This window comes from Diospyros lotus, chromosome 4 (genome assembly GCF_014633365.1).
Source record: "Diospyros lotus cultivar Yz01 chromosome 4, ASM1463336v1, whole genome shotgun sequence".
Classification (NCBI taxonomy): Eukaryota; Viridiplantae; Streptophyta; class Magnoliopsida; order Ericales; family Ebenaceae; genus Diospyros; species Diospyros lotus.
In genome coordinates this window covers 5042185-5059438 of record NC_068341.1, presented here as the reverse complement: position 1 = coordinate 5059438, position 17254 = coordinate 5042185, and the positions used below count along the sequence as shown (strand labels likewise).

The window sequence follows — 17254 nt, the reverse complement described above, 5'->3', positions numbered from 1 at the left end:
TGCGTGCTGGCTAATCCATTTCTTAAAGCATTCCGTTGAACATGTATTTCAATGGAAATATGGTTTCACAGCAACTTCCAACAGTTGAAAACCAGAAAATTATAACAGCAACTTCCTTGTTGATCACAAGATAACACTGCTAAAACGGGAAACTGAGCTGACAGATGAAACAAAATTTTAAGTTGAGAACTGAAAAGCGGGGAGACTAAATTACACAACAACTGGTACCTCCTCAAATTAACATGTTAACTAACATATCTTACAGCTCCTCCTGCAGTTGCCTGGAAGTTCTGGACTTCCAACCATGTACTCTGGATTTTTGGTGCATTCGCCCAAGGCCGCCCATTTCTCACAGTTCTGGTTCTGGTCGGTGCAGTTCCCGCCATCTCCCACGATCTTGTCAAATGAATCGACATGGATCCACTTTGTCGCCGACCACTTTTCACCTTCTATTACTGGGCATCCTCCATGGAGACTGATGGGATCTGGAACCGCGTCTGGATGGAGATTGAAGAATAGAAGTGCATCCCCTTTCCGCGGTTTTACTAGCAGCCCACGCAAAGAACAAGAAAGAGAAGGGGGTATTCAAGCAGTTTGAAATGCAGTTGTAAAATTCATAGGAGAAATTATGTTTGTTAAAGTGACTCACCTGCAATTCCTTTCTTTGCACACTCGGACAAATCCTCATCAGATGCAGAAGAAGATCTGCGACGAGAAGGTTCCTGTTGACAGTTTTAAGTTCATCAGTCAAGTTATATTTTGCTAGCTCTTGATGGGAGTTTGCTGCAAAATCACATTCAGATGACAACATAAAATAGGAAGATCACCCAATCCAAATATTTAGTTCTCTCTTTTGCCTTTCTTCCTTTTTCTTTCTTCCCAGTCTAGGCTTGCAACCTTTTCTTTTTATGATATATATTACCTACCCACATTTCCTTTTTCTTGGTGTACACTACTTGCAAATAACAGTCTTGGTGGATGATAGAAATAAAGACATGAATACCAAGCTTGAGATATGGAGGGGGGGGGGTATCTTAGAATCCAAATGTTATAAGTTGAGCAGATTGAAAACTAAATTTATGGTATGTAAGTTTAGAAAAAAGAGAAGTGTGACTGACGTTATGGTGAGATTTGAAGATCAAGTCATTCTAAGAAAAGATTTATTCAGATATCTTGGATCAATTATGCAAAAAGATAAAGAGATTATTGAAGATATGATTCCAAAAATAAAGGCAAGTCATTAAAATGGAGAAGTGAGTTTTGTTTTATGCTATAGTTAAAATCCCATTAAAATTAGAAAAAATATCAAACAGCTATAAAACCAATTTTGTTGTATAGTATAGAATGTTTAGCAATAAATTACCAACATATGTAAAATAAGAGTGCAACAAAGATGAGAATGCTACAGTGAATGTGCAGCCATCCAATAAAGGATAAATTAGAAACGGGATTATACATCACAAAGTCAAAGTGACTCTTTATTGAAGTTAAAATGTTGGACGAGATTAAGGAATTCAAGGTTTAAAATGGAGATAAGGTGGTTGGATAAGATGAAGGTTTAAAAGGAAGTTTAATAGATGGATAAAGCTCCAAGAATCAAGGAAGGAATTCAAGTTTTGAAGTTTAAATCCAGAAGATAACGGACAGCCTAATTTGAATGTTAGTTACTGTTTTTTTAAGTTTGAATTTACTCCTATTTTCTAGGGGATAAAGGCCCTGTTTGTTGCAGCTTAAAAGCTGCAACTTCTAGCTTCTAGCTTCAAAAAAGTTGAGATGTAGTGTTTGTTTTAGCTTATAGAATTCTAATTTATAGTTTCTACTAACTTTTAGAAGGGGTAGAAGCTGGCTTTTTCAAAGCTGGAGTACCCCAGCTTTTACAACTTCTGCTTAAATAATTACATTTTTATGACAATTTTGCCCTTATTTTTAGCAAATAATTACCCTCTTGTCTACGCAATCATGGGTTTTTCTTTTCTACCGCCATCTCCATTTTCAAATCTCTTCCTCTCTCTTGTCATCTTCCTCTCTTTCTATAATTTAATTAATTTTTTTATAACACTTGAAACTTATACATATACACTAATTAATTTTTAAATTATCATTCTATAACTACTAAGGGTATTATGGACAATTATATAAAAATAAGTTATTTTACAGCTTATGGTATCAAACACCACAACTACTTAACTACAACTTCTAAGAAGCTGCAGCAAACAGGTTCACAACTTATTCTAAGTTTTAGAAGCTATAATCTAAGAAGTTATAAGCTATAATTTCTTTAATTAAGCTGCAACAAACGGGGCCAAAGTAGCATTCAACTTGTATAAATAGCTTCTCTCAGATTTAATAAATCTTCAAGTAAGCTTTCAAGTTTTTAAGCTTATTTCATAAAATGCATGAGATACAATTAAAATAGTTTGGTCATGTGAAAATAAGACTGATGGATGCTCCTGTTATGAAAGTGGATGAAAATTAAGAAGTTTTAAGCAAGACATTTGTAGAAGACCAAGAGAAAACTAGGTGGATTACTCTTAAACACCGTATGTTTTAGAATAGTTACAAAAGATATGACTATGGATATTGAGAATACATGAATTACTGAATGGTAGGAAGAGGAGTTGGTTGGCATTTCAGTATAGATGGATTCCTCAAAGATTGAATTAGATGAAACAGTGTGCATTGTGTTGCACCGGCATAGCTTACCTCTGCTGAGGGAAACACGGTTTCACCTCCACTTTCCACATTGCTGAGATACATCAGCACAGTTGCCATGCGATGTCCACCCCTCACAATATTAACCTTGTCGGCAAAATAATCATAGTGTGGATCATATTTCTGGCCATGCTCATATCTCAAAACTTGTATATCTTCACCATTTTCTGCAAAAGAAAACATAGAGGAGGAAAAAAGAAAAGAAAAGAAACATAGATCAAACCTTGTGGGGGTTTTCACATTTCAGAAATCATAAAGTTAAGACATCCTTTGTTAACAGATAATCAAAAGAAGTATCTCATTTTGGTGTGGTTATCAATGTCTGGAACATTATCAGAATGGATATGCATCAAACACAAAGCAATACATGTTGGTTGTGCCAAAAATATGCTTACTTTGTATTACAAATTTTTTTTTTGGGGACACTTTTAGCACACTCGATAGGAACACCACAGTGGGGTTGCAAAAAATAGGCTTGCGGATAATTTTCTTCTCTGGCAGATAAAATTTTGCTTATCCTACACTCAAAGAATAAGAACACTGATATGTTTTAGATGAAGTCCCAAATAACAAGCATAAGTCAACAATGAAGGATCGGTATAATAGATTTTACTATTGAGCTGTACAAAATCCTCCATCAGTACTTTCTTACAAAGATAATGCTTCTTGAATCAAGTATTTCACAGCAAATGGTTACCTTTAGGAAGGAAGGTCCACATTGTAATCTTGTCCTCTATTCCAGCAACAATAGGATCCTATATTCAATTAAGATAATTTACATTGAGCGAGATAAGAGGAAGAGGAAACTAATGCATTAAAGTTTAAACAAATAGTTCTTGGTATTGTTGCCACTGCAATTACTGGAGATAAAGTGGAAAGTTAAATCTGATCATCAGTAACAAAGAGCCACAAGTCCTAATCAACATCAAATATTCGGTGGTCCAGCTTCATGGTTTATTATTAATGAAACAGCAGGATTATGAACATGGTACTGAAATACTGCAAGAAAGACCAAAAAAGAAAAAAAAGAATCAGACACAATATCCCTCATAGAAACTGACTGGCAGCTGATTGATGAGACAGGCAGGTGGAATCTTAGAAGTATAGGATGCCTTTTTTTGAGAAAATAAAAAAATGAAAATGAATGCTTCTATGAAAATATTCCTTTGAAACATAGACTAGCATTCGGAATTATTTTAGTGTTCAAAGTAAAGCAATGCACCAACTGAATTTACAAACAAATGTTAAAAGTTAAAACAGTAACTAGTTTATGGTTTACACATTTAATCCATATTCTGACATGCAGGACATGTCAACAGAGTTTATGCATTCACCATCCTAGCTAATGTTCACTGACATATGGAAGAACATCACTATTTTTATATTATTATGCATATTTAGATGGATATGTGAGAAAATATAGTAAATTAAAGATGAATATATGCATTAAAGGATTTCTTCTTCTTCTTCTTTTTTTTTTTTCAAAAGCATGCAGCAGCTGACCCCCCCCTCCCTCTCTGCGCGTGCATGTTTATAGTAACTGTTACTTCTCCCATGATGGTGGGCAGGAACCTATCTCGAACCAATTATTTTACTCCAAAGATACAGAAGCAAGCATCCCATTGCCATCATTTGATGTCCCCATAGGCCTGTAATGCTTGACTGTGCTGTAATATAGATTCAATAAAAATTCAGAAAAAGCCACGTTCTCCATCAAACAATAACAATTCCCAGAAATTCAGAAATAACGGAGATGAGGATCATCCAATCTATCTTCCCCCAAGAAGTTTTGGCCTTCTCAAGAAGCTAAGAGTCCCTTAAAGGTTGTAGGCTTAAGTTAACCATCAGAGTCGAGAATTTAGTCTCCACTATAACTGCTTTAAATATTCTTCTCTCACAAAGTACAGGATTCTAACGATAAGGTCTTCAATATGAAGAACCCATTGATTTCAGTAGAAGAGGATAAAAATAAGGTGCGAAAACATTGATCAGGCTCAAACAGACGCCATCAAAGAGATTATGCAAAAGACTACCAAAATTACTGCACAGTGGATAAAGAACCAACCTTTCCCTTCCGAATGAACATCCCAGAGCTAGTCCGAACCTCGCTGAGCTTGCTCTGCCCAGAATCATTGTCAGCAACAGCCGATCTCTTCAGCTCTGATTTGGCCTGGCACGTTCCCAAAAACTCAGAATTGACATCACAAATACGAAGATCTCGCTAATAAAATCAGACAATAGCTATCAAGTGCTTCCAAATGAACTCAGAAATTACAAGAATCGTAACGGCACTCACCAGAGATATCAAATGATTGCATTCTTCGTCCGTAAGAAAACCCTCGTACACAAAAGCCCTGCAAATCACAATTTAGCCGAGTCAGTGGAATCACACAATGTTCCAAAAATCCAGATCTTATATTAACATCATTTCCATAAGAGCAAAAGGCAACCGGCGAGAAGGAGTACCTAGGTTTCCATGAAACTTGCTTGACTTTGGAGGGATTGATGATCGAGGTGCTCGAACACTCGTAGATGATCGACGAGATGGAGGCCAAGACGATCAGAAAAAACCGCGATATTCGGATCATTGTGTGGCAGCAGGGATAGGTGTTTGGACAGAGAGAAAAAAAGGAAGTCAGAATTTTCTCGAGAAAATTCGTGCTTGACAGCCTTCAATTCAATCTGATCCCCTCCTGAATCCTGAGTTCCAACTGAACGGCTCCTCGAGTCGATCAACATAGGACTGTTTTGGCACTCAGGTTTCTATCCATGGGCAAAATAGTCTTTTTATTTTACTGACTGATTATTAAATTAAATATATCACTACTATCCTTTCTAATTTAATTTTTTAAAATCTTTATCAGTTAAAAACATTCAAAAAAAATACAAGAAAATGCATATTTTTTAAGATAAAAAATAATTTTTTTAAAATTTAAAAATATAGTCATAAATAGAAATGGTTAAAATGTTTTTTTTTTTTTATATTATAATTTTAGCAAGGGCAGAAGGAAGCACTATATATGTTGTTGCCTCTGCCTCGTCTAACCTTGCAAATCAAAGGCAAAATCCAATCCCTTCTCTACTCACTGGTATTGTACTGCACATCAACAAGCCATAGAAATCAAAAGTTTTTCTTCCCTTTTGTACTTTAACTTCTTCTGGCCAGAAGATTATACAAACTCTTCACAAATTAGACGACAGACAGCAACTTTACAACTCCAATGGCATTTGTCCTTTCTCACCATTTCTCTTCTCTTCTCTTCTCTTCTTCTATTGAGGTATAAACAAAAAAAAAATACACCAAAAGTACACAAATTACAGGCAAACAGGTTGAATTTACTGGGGTCTGAACCTTGACTACCACTGCCTGGCTGCTTGAACCTCCATCACAAAGTTTTGGGATCTACATTATCTCCCCACCAAATTAGGCTAATCCATCCTAAGCTCTAAACAGACAGCAGTTGAAGAATCACTAGTGCAAAAGCATCCCAAATCAAGTTCTGCACCATAAGGGTACCTCTGTTCTGATCATCCGGAATGTTGTTGAATCTGAAGAGCTCTGTGGAATGGGTGCACCTCTGGTGGGACATGTCACCCCTCGTTCTTGACAAGTTGATGACATCCAGCCCTTGGCTTCCAAAGTCTTCAGAGCCCCAGAGCAATCTGCACTATTTGATTATCATTTACGTACTTGGATGAGTTGCAATCTTCTGCATCGGACAGCCCCTTTGAAAAAATCCTTCTGAGGGCACGCCGCCTCTGCAACTTTCTTGCCTTCTCCAGACTGCATTTGTCATCACTTGTAAGCATATGTACAACCTGTACCATATCCAAAGGCCAATTCAACAAGAATGTACTCGTATACATGTGTGACGTATATATTCTGCTAATCTGTGATATGTTCCTTGAACAGAAACTGGTTTTCTACTTTGGACTTCCATTCATTCATCAAGTATACTAAATTCTAGCACAGAAAGACCTTGGACAATGAAGAGACAGCCTAACCAATCAAATTGACATTTCCCTTGTAGTAGCTTCTTAAATCCAGGGAAGAATAATTTTTTAAGTCATTCAGTAACTTTTGTGTTCACAGCTACTGACAACCTAATAGCTGATCTGATCATTCTTGGAAAGTTCTCGACTCCCTCATTTGACTCAACAAATGCGGGATAGAAAGTCAAAGATAATAACAAAATGCCTACAATTGGCTTCTTCTGGGATCGTGTTATTTGTTTTTTCATTTCCATGCGGCCAATTCTTGACTCTTAAAGTTGCCTAACTGAGTTCAGTGGAATCTAAAGAGAAAATCTAGTTGTGCAATGGAAATGAACAGAGGACTGCAAGTTTAAGCCATGCAAAACACAGGATATGTAATGTAACTCCGATGTGAAAAGCAAGCTTGGACCATCTCGTCGTGTCATAAAGCTCCAAAGGTGGGAAAAAAGATGAAGAAATATGGTTAAAATGGTATGGGGCAGTGAATGTCATTTTCTGTTATTTATTGTCCAGTAAAGGTAATTATCTTCCACAGTTCATCACGATGCCTGTAACGGAAACACTTGGTCAGCATTTATAAAGTCAAACACATGCCTTGGCCATTGGAGGCCGTTCTTGTGCATCCTCATGTAAGCACAAAGAAGCAGTCAAGACCATATAATTCAACTGCTCCGAATCATAGACACCAGCAAGGACGGGATCAACAAGCTCGCTTGTATCATTCTTAGACAGAAAAGGTTTAGCCTGTAACAAAAATGTGAAATAGGTAATTCTCTCTCTTGAGGCAACTAAATTTAATAGTCTGCAGTAGCATAGAGAGAGAGACTAACATACCCACATCACAAGACTTTTCTGTGATTCATCCAAAGCTAGTCGTCCGGTAATCAGCTCCAACAATAGTACCCCAAATGCATAGACATCAGTTTTTTCATCTACTGTGCCATTCGTGAAAAACTCAGGGGGGAGGTAGCTGTCGTGATTTGGGAAAAAAGAAAGCGAAATATAAGTTCAAGCGTAGAAAAGAGAAGAAGAAAAGAACATTTAAGAAGTACCACGAATCAAAAAACACTTTGTTTTACAAACCCGAATGTGCCTTCAAATTGTGATACTGTGAGATGAGGCCATTGCTCTGGGAGCCACTTTGCAAGCCCAAAATCAGAAATCTGAAAAAAACTTAATAGTTAAAACTTTAGAAAAGAAAAGACAAGCAAATCAATAAACACCCGCGCCTATACATTTCTGCAGTCAACAGGTCAGAAGAATTGGAGATCAGTGCATGAATAAGATGAATAGATAGAACATGTGTATATGGGTGTGTATATTGAGAGATAAATGGTGTTTTCCAGTCATTTGAAGTTCAGTTTCACATTTTTGCTGGAAGAAAAGATTCATAAAAAACGAGTAACTTCAGATTAACAAAACTTTTTAAAGGTACAGATGTTTTCTTAATAAGTTGGAAAGTAATAGGCTTCAAGGAGTGTGTCACTGCCATCTCTTTTTTTTTAAGGCACACCTGAGGTTCAAAATCCTCTGAAAGCAAAATGTTAGCAGCTTTGATGTCTCTATGGATAATTCTCCGCTGACATCCCTCGTGAAGATATGAGAGGCCCTCAGCTGCCCCTAAAGCAATATTATATCTGATGTCCCATGCTAGTTTCTCCTTAGCTCCTGTAAAAAGAGGTACAGACCGGGCGCATGTGTAAATTTCATGGGCTTCATGTGTCTGAAAATATTAGTCTTTAGAAGCATCGCAACGATGAAGAAACCTGTAAGTAGAGATGCTAAGCTGCCATGGGGAGACAAATGAAGAACAAGGTGCATTCCCCCTTCAACCCCGTATCCAATAACATTAGCAATATTAGGGTGGTTGACATGGACTAGAATCCCAAGCTCTGATAAAAAGTCTGCTGTCATCTCTTCCGGGGTTCCCCTGGTCAGTCGTTTAATTGCAACGAGTTGCCCATCTTCCAACTCTCCCTTGTAAACTTCTGAATAACCTCCCTCTGCTATCAAATTCTCTTTGAAAGAGGAAAAAAGAGGAGAATGTTCATTATACAAGTAAATTGTAATAAATTTTAAACAGTGTTGGGAAAGAAAGCCACAATAAAAACCAAAATAACGTTTCTTCTTGAGTAGGGACTCTTAGGGCCAAATTTTTTACAAAAGTATTCCGGCTTTAAGAACAAACAGGTAATTCATGCAACTGTGGATTGCAGAAAAGAAAAGAGAAGGGAGGAGGAAGACAGTAGAGACCAGGGCTAAAATTGTTGGTAATGCTTTGAAGTTCTGAAAGGGAGAAATTCTTCCAAGAAGACTTGAAGCAATACAAATCCGGATCTAGAGATGGGTCATCAAGTGCTGCCATGTTCTGTCTGGCGTTTCTGCTTTTTTTCTTGGAGAATTTTTTTATGGCAGGCATGGTATGATGAAAGGTCTGCAAACCAGCTGTTGATCCTTTTTTCAGCACCCGGATGAATTCACGCCATTGAGGAACTATTTTTTTGTTAGCTTGAGGATCTGAATCTGAGCTGCTGGCCTTGGAAGAAGTGGTCTCAGATGCCTGAACATCATCAGAATCTTCTTGTGTTGGGGAGGACTCATCTAATTTCTTGTCCTCTATATCTAAAGATCTCAGATCTGCATAGATGAGTTCAGAATTTAAGTTAGCCAAGACATTTTTTTTTTCTACTAAAACGAAATAGATTACTAAATAAGGAAACAGGATAGAAGCATAAGAAGGATATTTTTTCCTATTGTAGCAAGAATATGTAAAAGGAAAAAAAAAAGAAAATGTAAGGAGAAAGACACTGATTTGTTGAGTTCACCTTCTGCAGAAAAAGAGAGAGAAGGATTAGAAAAAAGCCTCTTGTGTCCAATGGCCAAAAGCTCCCCTTCTGGATTTCCTGCAGCAGAGTCGCTCCCTTCATTGCTGCCAATTCGACAGATCCATTGTTAATGAATCTCATTGAATCTAATAAAGTTGAATTCGACAGACCCTTTAAGGTAGAAGTGTCAAATATATATATATGTATGTATAGCAATGGCACATACTCGAATATGGTGACAAATAAGTATAGAAAAATATCAAATAACACCTTAAACATATAATCTGAAAGAAATAGGAATGCCATCAGAATAACTCCCTAAACGGGGACAACGAAAAGAAGGCAAAAATGAAAACAATGTAAAAGATCATAGTTCATAATCTACAAACTGAACACATGGAAATTCCTACTGAGATATTAAAAATTAGGGGGGTTGGGTTGGGGGAAAGAAAACAAAGGATTCAAGGGATAGTAATGCATGCGTTGAGCGTTGTGACAATGCAGGTAAGATATGGACAGCATAGCTATCAAAGGCACCATTTGAACCTGTAACGATCTGACAGTTTTCATTTCCTTTCCTAGGTTTTCTTGGCAACCAAACAAAGCACTGAAAACAGCAAAACGTAAAATGTAATCTAACCTTTATTACAAGAACAGCAAGCAATGAAAATCAATTTTGCCCCACCCCATAAGTTTTATGATATGCAATATGCTCGTGTATAGAGGTGATTAGGAAAGCTAGAATCTACATGGCCAACCCTATCTAGTTAACAAAATGGAAAATATGATCTAAGCACTTTTATTTTTCATTTAACATTTAATTAGGAAGAGAAAATACAAAACCATGCACTTCAATAACAGATTCATGATTACCCTAACTTCATCCTTTTCTTAGTTTTCCCAACAGATGCCCACCGTATATGTATTATGTGCATGTCAGTACGTATAACATCCAAGAATTGAAACCAATTGCAGATAGAATAAATAAGCCAAATGAGAACAAAAATGGTAAAGATAAGCCCAGAATACAACATAATCTATAGAGCAAGCATAGCAAGCAATGAAAATCAAATTTACCAAAGGTATAGATACAACGAATGAACCTATTTCATTTTGTGCGTGCGTGCGTGTGTGTGTGTGTGTGTGTGTGTACACCAACACATTGGAACCAACTGCACATTGAACCCAAAAATATCCAAACCCAGAACCTGAAATACACATCAAAGGTGGATTCAACGTGCATATGAAGAAAGAAACGGCCGTACCCAGAATCAGAAATGCAATTAAAGAAGAGGTGTACCGTGGAGAAGTTGAATCATCTAAGGCATTTTCCATGATTTCCAGAAATTCTCAAAGACAGCTGAAGAGGGGGACCCTAAACCTACCTGAAAATGCAAAAAAAAAAAAACAGAGAAAAAGATAGAGAATGTTTTGAAGAAGAAAAAATTACAGGATGAGGGATCGTTTTCTTTTTTGTTGGAACAACCATAGTTTTCAGAGTGACACTTCCCCGTGATTCTATGCCCGGAAATCGGATTTTCCATCAATTTTTTGCCATCTCCATTTCATCATCTATCAATGGATAACATATGGGAGTGATATCATCCAAATATAACTCTTTTCTCCTTACATCTTTTCCTATATTAAAACAAAACGGTCACTATTTTTATCCACAATTTGATACTACATTATTCTACTACAGGTTTTGCGTAAAAATCTGTTAAAAAACATAGGAGTTCGTAGGTGGAAGTACCAACATATATCAGCCGTCTTTCAACATATTCCTGCGGCAAGACAAGCCAGCAGGAAGCATTATGTTGCCATATAAAATTAATCTTTTATATTAATCATGCATAGTTAAGAATATGTCAAAAGCATTTTGATTTATTAAAAAATATTTCCAAAAGTTCTATTTTTGCTTTCTAATTTATATATATTAGTTAGTCCAATAATATCATATTTTATATTTTAGCATGCATGATCAAAATAATTATCAAATGATTATATGTGAAATAAAATAAATATGCCACCAAAGTGGTAGCCCAATTGATAAAAGAGAAGCCCATAACTTACTGTACAAATCCCAACTTATCATGACGTGACTTGTGCAGACAACCTGATTACACTTTTTATCCAATAGTGAAACAGCACAAACGATGAATATGAAAGTGAATCTTATATATTTTTCTGGCAAAATAATTTCAAAAGACCAATACAGCAAGCAAGTATAATCAGAACAAAGTACTCTGAGGCCTTGACTTCAGAAGGGCAATACAGTAATTTACGGTGAAATTTAACAAACTGGGTGTCAAAGAATGACACTAGAATCATGGAAGTTACACCATAGACCATCCTAAATTGCATACAGCTAATGGTAACACAATGCCTCAGCCTACAATAACCACTGTTCCATGCTCTCAATTAACATTTCGATTGATCAATCCCTCAAAGATAATAAATAGATCCTTGTTATCGGGGCCAAAAATCTCATCAGCTTTCCGGAGGGTATCCTGAAATTTACGATAAGCATAGGCAGATGAGACATCAATTAGGGCAGAACAAACCGATACGATAGCAGCAAAAGGGTAGCAGACAGATGACAGGGATACCTCCTTTGTCTGCTTGTGGGAATTCAGTTCCTTCACATTTGCTAGAAATGCGGCAAATTGTTCGTAAGACAACCGGTTCCTGATGAAAAGAAGAGTGATCAGATGGAAGCTTCGGATAACAAAATCCTCCGTGGTCCATGAATGGGAAGAGAAAGCAGAATACACATTCTGAATTTTTAAGGCTAAGGCTAGCAAATCCTCCATGGTGGATTCAAATACATTGGGACTCGTTAGAATGCTTTTACCTTCAGGCAAGGCTAAGGCTAAATTATATAAAGATGCTGAATATTGGCATGAATTGCTGCTATGCAGCTACAATTTTCTTCAATAGTTTACATTTTCAACATGCCTTTACCTGACTTGGCGGAAGAATTCTTTCCCATCAACTCTAGTTCGTCCTACAAGATATGCAAACTTGTTAAAGATACGAGGCATGACATTGCCAACATAAATGGAAAGAAAAAACAAATTCCATCAGAAAAACACCAATAAACTAGCCAAGCACTCTACCGCATGAGCCTTGTGCACACAAATATGGCAACCTTGGTGTCTCTAAAAGCCAAATATCAAGAGACTCTATCTCCAAGGGGAGAAAACGAAAGATAGAAGAAAAAACCATTGCTCTTCCCTTCCAATGTTTAATAGCTAACAACCATCACATGAAGAGCCATGAGTGAGGATAAAGCTTAACAAACTGCCCACCACCACTTTATTTCCTTTTCTTTGTCGTAATAGGTAAAGCATTGTATGGAACAGTTTGATAAACTGCCCCGTTAGATCACAGATCAGACTGCATCTCATATGCTAACTGTAAGGGCTCCCTGCTCTACGAGGATTGTTTTTGTATGCAGCTTTATCCATGCTTTGCAAATAAGCTGTTTTCACAACTCAAACCTGTAACTTTCTAGTGACAAAGGAATAAGCTTACTGTTGCTATTAAGGCTAATCCTCTCAACTGCCTACAACCAATTAATTTCCTCCTCTTTTGGAGTAGGTAAGACTTCAGACAATATCAACTTCTCCAGATGAGTCCTTACAAGACTCTCTTTCCATCCCCTCTTTAAACATTCCAAAGAAGGAAGTTTTTGGAGCTAACCGGAATTTGAACCTGCATCCAAGCTTGACATTGAACTGTGCTGGCTTGGGGGCAAAGAAGAAAGCACTGAAGCCCTGTCTTCAAACATACCTCTTGAGGTTGAGAATGAAATTGAATGTCGCCTTGGGGACACAGGCTTAGATGATCTTGTTGGAGAGACAGATGCAGATAGGCTAGGAGGAGAACCAGGAGGGGTAAACCGAGGTGTACTAGCTTGGGATGCTAATAACGGTCCTAGTGATATTCGAGGCTTCGAGGCTGCCAAACAAAAATACTCAGTTAAAGGAAAGATAATAAGCACTAAATTCAAGAGTTGGCACTTGAAACTTGAAACTGCACAGATTTAATCCCTTCATATAAAAAACCGAAACACTTTTGTGCCGTGCAGTTAATTTAGAAAAAAAACTGTGGTTTAATCTTAGTTTTGAAACTGTACAAAAGAAGCATACCATCTGTCTCATAATCTTCTGCATAAGGATTTCCAGTTTCTGAGATCTGGCTGTGTAATGAAGAAGCTCTTGAAGGTGGCAATGCAGCATCATCTTCTGAAACAAATTATGGAACATTCTGTTAGACAATGGCCATAAATTGGTATCCGTGAACATTTAAATAAATTACTTCACTCTCAAATTTTCTTCAGATCATCTAAAAATTATAGGGAGAAAAAAAGGCATACATGAGGGGCATGTTGCATAGAACTGCAACATTTATCAAATATTGGATCTCTTAGCATAAGTATTGCATTGTTATAAAGAGTCACTATGGTGAAGCAAATTCAATAGAAATCCTTGATAGACAATGATCTGGATGAGCTTTTGCATTCAATTGTGCAGGATGTTCCAAATCAGAGTGATCAATCAATAATTTCTCCCTCTCCCTACTACTATTGACAAATCATTTTTATCAAGTAATAGAGCAGCTCAGATTTTCTCATATTTCATACTACAACAAATAGAAATAGTCAATAAAATGAAGACGAAATTTACCAGCAAGTGATTGAGAAGACAAGCTTGCATGAGTTGATGTTTGAGTAGCAGCAACCCAAGATGGTCCTGCCTGTGACAAAGATTTTGTTAGCAGTCAAAGTCAGTATGAATTTGCATGTAATGGCATGGATTTGAGTTGCTAGGATCACTAGTCAGTGGTCACTATTGTTCTTAACCAGTTTTTTGTCGAATTAATCTCTCGTGATAACAGTTTTTGAACTAGAAAAAATGTGACCCTGTAATGCTCACATGGTTATCTTCATCTTGAAGTGACTGCATGAGTGTCTTTTTGAAGCTTTCCAACTGCAAATATTCAAGACAATAAGACTATTTGACTATTTCAGATAAAAACAAAGGTTACAAGGAGGAGGTGCTTTACAAGGTAAAATAGCTTCTATTCTGAGAATTGGTTAATAAACCCCCACCCCATCCTCCCCCTTCTCAACATATAGAATTGATGAATCAGGCAAGTAGGTGCAGATGAATACTCTTTTCAAGCAATCATCCATTGAAGTATAATTAACCCTCACTGAAAGATTTCTTACTACTGACAATTTGAGACAAATGATGGGGTCTTTCAATTCTCACAACTAGTTGAGAGTGCAAACTTATAGGTATCAGAATTGCATAACATTGAGGTAATGTTCTTAAGATTTATATGGAAATATTGACAATGATGTTTGGTTTTTACACGGAATTGGGAACATGCTATTTCTTGTTATCCTGTTATTTCCTTGGCATGCACCTCAAAAATGCAATCTCATAATAGCCAACTTAAAAGGCAACTCATGCCCTTTCTAATGATGAGAAAAATTTAAAGGCAAGCGAGCTTCTCTAGCATAATTCTATGGATAAATATATTTTAAGGGTCTTTTTTTGCACCGCCTTTTTTTCCCTGTTTTTGAAAAGCCAGCATTAAAAAAAGTAAAAAATAAATAACCACAATAAAGTGTTTGATAATTAGCTAAGAACTAACTTTAGTTAGTAATTTTTATAGTAGAATGATTAGAAAATGGTGTTTTCACAAAATTAGTACTTATCGTCAAAATATTTTCAAACTAAAACTCCAACCAAACTATTTCTCAAAATAAAACTCCTTTTCACATTACATGCAGGGTTGAGAAGACGGAGCAAAGAGCCACACGTACCCAATAGGGGTTCCAATTTGCCACATGCAATTCCCATTTTGGGAGCTGCTCATGTGAGCAGTTCTTAGTGGGGAACCGCTGCTCGCATGAGCGGTTCCCTTTTTGTTTTCGAATCGTTTTGCACATGCTGATGTGGCAAAGAGTTTTGGTTAGGGAAACAGTTTAATTCAAGTTTTAGTTTGAAAAATCACTTGCCAGAAAATTTTAGTTTTGTAAAAGTGGAAAAATGATAAAAGTGTAACCAAATTGGAGAATATTCCATCTCTCTGCTATTATTTTATAGAAAGATAAATCATCCTACTTATTGTAAGTCACTTTTTGAGCTTTTGGCTTTTTCCTTTGTAAAGAATTTGCTTTCTCTTGCCAAACAAATAACTCAGAAGAGTAACACCAATCCCAGGAGCCTAATTTTCATTCAAAAGTTCAGTTGACAACATCCTACCAAACATATCTCCTAGCACTTACATTACAATCAAGGTAATTACACTAGTAACCCTTACGATTTAGATTTCTCACACAAGATGTCCTTCAAGTAAGAGAAATTACACTAACTCCCTTACTGATAGAAACTTATAATAGATTTTTATTTCTTTTGTAATAATGAGAACCCATAGCCAATACCCTTCAGGGGGTACACCAAGTAAACTCAAATATATGCACAATAGCCCATAAATCATGCACACTAAGTAAACATAATTTGTGGCAACACTGATTGATAACGAAATTATCATTTTTATTAAGTACATACAATCCCATTTTTGATAATTAACTCTTACAAAATTAGTCAAAACAATTCTTTAACTTATTGTCTGCAATTGAAACAAGTTTGAACACTCCATAAGAACAAAAGAAAAATATACTTTAAAAAGCAATATATTCATCTAGTAACCCAAAAAAATAAATGAAAAAATGGTCTAAACAGAAAAATACTAATCCATATTACTACGTCATAGCAGGTTGTAGAAGGGCGTATATTTCCTTAATTCATATTCTCTAATTTTCATCGATAATTCAACAATTTATGCTTCTCTAAATCCATCGATTTTTTTCCTTCAATTTAGACCCTTTCCCCAATATCCAAATCCTTAGAAGCAACGCAGGAGAGAGAAATTAGTGAATTACAGAACAAAATAACTCCGGGTCGGCGGCGAACACTGACCTTGGAGACATCTCGACTGAGCTTCCTGACCGTATTGGACAACTGAGCGTTCTCTCTCAGCAAGCTATCCTGCAAGCACAATCGAGTCAAATCATCTACCTATTAGGATGAAGGAAACGGAGGGCGGAGGAGGGGGAGACCTTGTCGCGTTCGGCGCGAACGAGGTTGTCGGCGGCGTCGGAGAGAGCGGCGTCAAGGGAGCGGAGCTGGGACTGGAGATCGGCGATGAGGGCGTCCTTGTCGAGCAGCTGGGCGCGGAGGGCGGAGGCCTCGGATTCGAGGGAAGAGACACGGGTGGAGAGGGCAATGGAGGTGATCTTGCGGGCCACATCGAGCTGCTCGAATGGATCCGACGGCAAGAAATCGAGAACTTCTTCGGGAAGGTCGAAGTTTGGTCCCGCCGATTCCTTCGCAAACATCCCCCCTCTCTCTCTCTCTCTCTCACTCTCTGTCTGTAGGACTGTTGTATTTTTTTCCCCAACTCTTTTGTCTGTTAATTATTTATATTCTTTACGAATATATATATACACATAGAGAATCAGAGAGAGAGAAAGAGAGAGAGAGGCAGTACGGATAAAGAAGGGGTAGATAAAAAGAATAAAAGATGTGGCTGAGACGAGAGTTTCTGGATGTTACGATGGATAATGAGTGCAATTTTGTGCACCCTGGGTGACTTTACCCAGGGGCAAAATAGGTCATTTTGGGGGTGGACCCATTTCCCAG

The 17254-nt window shown here is 37.1% G+C and overlaps 3 protein-coding genes across 7 annotated transcripts; all 3 read right to left on the bottom strand.

Annotated features, from left to right (window-relative positions):
* LOC127799461 (probable prolyl 4-hydroxylase 4) lies at positions 1–5450 on the bottom strand. Its single transcript, XM_052333503.1, has 7 exons — positions 5179–5450; positions 5009–5066; positions 4778–4882; positions 3410–3467; positions 2704–2879; positions 650–722; positions 1–545 (listed from the first exon to the last, which is right to left on the bottom strand). Exons 1-7 carry the CDS (start codon positions 5298–5300, stop codon positions 250–252), a joined length of 888 nt encoding a protein of 295 aa, XP_052189463.1. The 5' UTR covers positions 5301–5450; the 3' UTR covers positions 1–249.
* A 349-nt stretch (positions 5451–5799) lies between these two features.
* On the bottom strand, positions 5800–11205 carry LOC127799460 (receptor-like cytosolic serine/threonine-protein kinase RBK2). Its single transcript, XM_052333502.1, has 9 exons — positions 10834–11205; positions 9534–9637; positions 8962–9345; positions 8475–8726; positions 8222–8376; positions 7792–7871; positions 7543–7678; positions 7303–7452; positions 5800–6531 (listed from the first exon to the last, which is right to left on the bottom strand). Exons 1-9 carry the CDS (start codon positions 10866–10868, stop codon positions 6358–6360), a joined length of 1470 nt encoding a protein of 489 aa, XP_052189462.1. The 5' UTR covers positions 10869–11205; the 3' UTR covers positions 5800–6357.
* Positions 11206–11692: 487 nt separating this feature from the next.
* Positions 11693–17036, bottom strand: LOC127800560 (uncharacterized protein At4g15545). 5 transcript variants are annotated; one of them, XM_052335247.1, is made up of 9 exons: positions 16672–17036; positions 16532–16600; positions 14474–14527; positions 14225–14294; positions 13688–13780; positions 13239–13496; positions 12498–12540; positions 12143–12221; positions 11693–12043 (listed from the first exon to the last, which is right to left on the bottom strand). In XM_052335247.1, exons 1-9 carry the CDS (start codon positions 16948–16950, stop codon positions 11951–11953), a joined length of 1038 nt encoding a protein of 345 aa, XP_052191207.1. In that variant the 5' UTR covers positions 16951–17036; the 3' UTR covers positions 11693–11950. The 5 variants fall into 5 exon arrangements, with proteins under 5 accessions (XP_052191207.1, XP_052191206.1, XP_052191208.1 ...); XM_052335246.1 differs by having other exon boundaries at positions 13688–13783; positions 16672–17035; XM_052335248.1 differs by having other exon boundaries at positions 13329–13496; positions 13688–13783; positions 16672–17035.
* Positions 17037–17254: the final 218 nt, after the last annotated feature.

Bases quoted from the DNA above. Each gene is read 5' to 3' on its own strand.
- LOC127799461 (XM_052333503.1), bottom strand. From the start codon at position 5,300: ATGATCCGAATATCGCGGTTTTTTCTGATCGTCTTGGCCTCCATCTCG. The intron at 5,067-5,178 runs GTACTCCTTCTC...TGTGATTTGCAG, and splicing joins CAAGTTTCATGGAAACCTAG to GGCTTTTGTGTACGAGGGTT. The intron at 723-2,703 runs GTAAGCTATGCC...AACTGTCAACAG, and splicing joins CCGTGTTTCCCTCAGCAGAG to GAACCTTCTCGTCGCAGATC.
- LOC127800560 (XM_052335246.1), bottom strand. From the start codon at position 16,950: ATGTTTGCGAAGGAATCGGCGGGACCAAACTTCGACCTTCCCGAAGAA. The intron at 12,541-13,238 runs GTTAGCTCCAAA...CATATCTTGTAG, and splicing joins GGATGCAGGTTCAAATTCCG to GACGAACTAGAGTTGATGGG. The intron at 12,044-12,142 runs GTATCCCTGTCA...CGTAAATTTCAG, and splicing joins CCCACAAGCAGACAAAGGAG to GATACCCTCCGGAAAGCTGA.
- LOC127799460 (XM_052333502.1), bottom strand. From the start codon at position 10,868: ATGGAAAATGCCTTAGATGATTCAACTTCTCCACG. The intron at 9,346-9,533 runs GTGAACTCAACA...TCATCTATGCAG, and splicing joins TCTCTCTTTTTCTGCAGAAG to ATCTGAGATCTTTAGATATA. The intron at 8,727-8,961 runs GTCTCTACTGTC...CCTCTTTCAAAG, and splicing joins TACCAACAATTTTAGCCCTG to AGAATTTGATAGCAGAGGGA.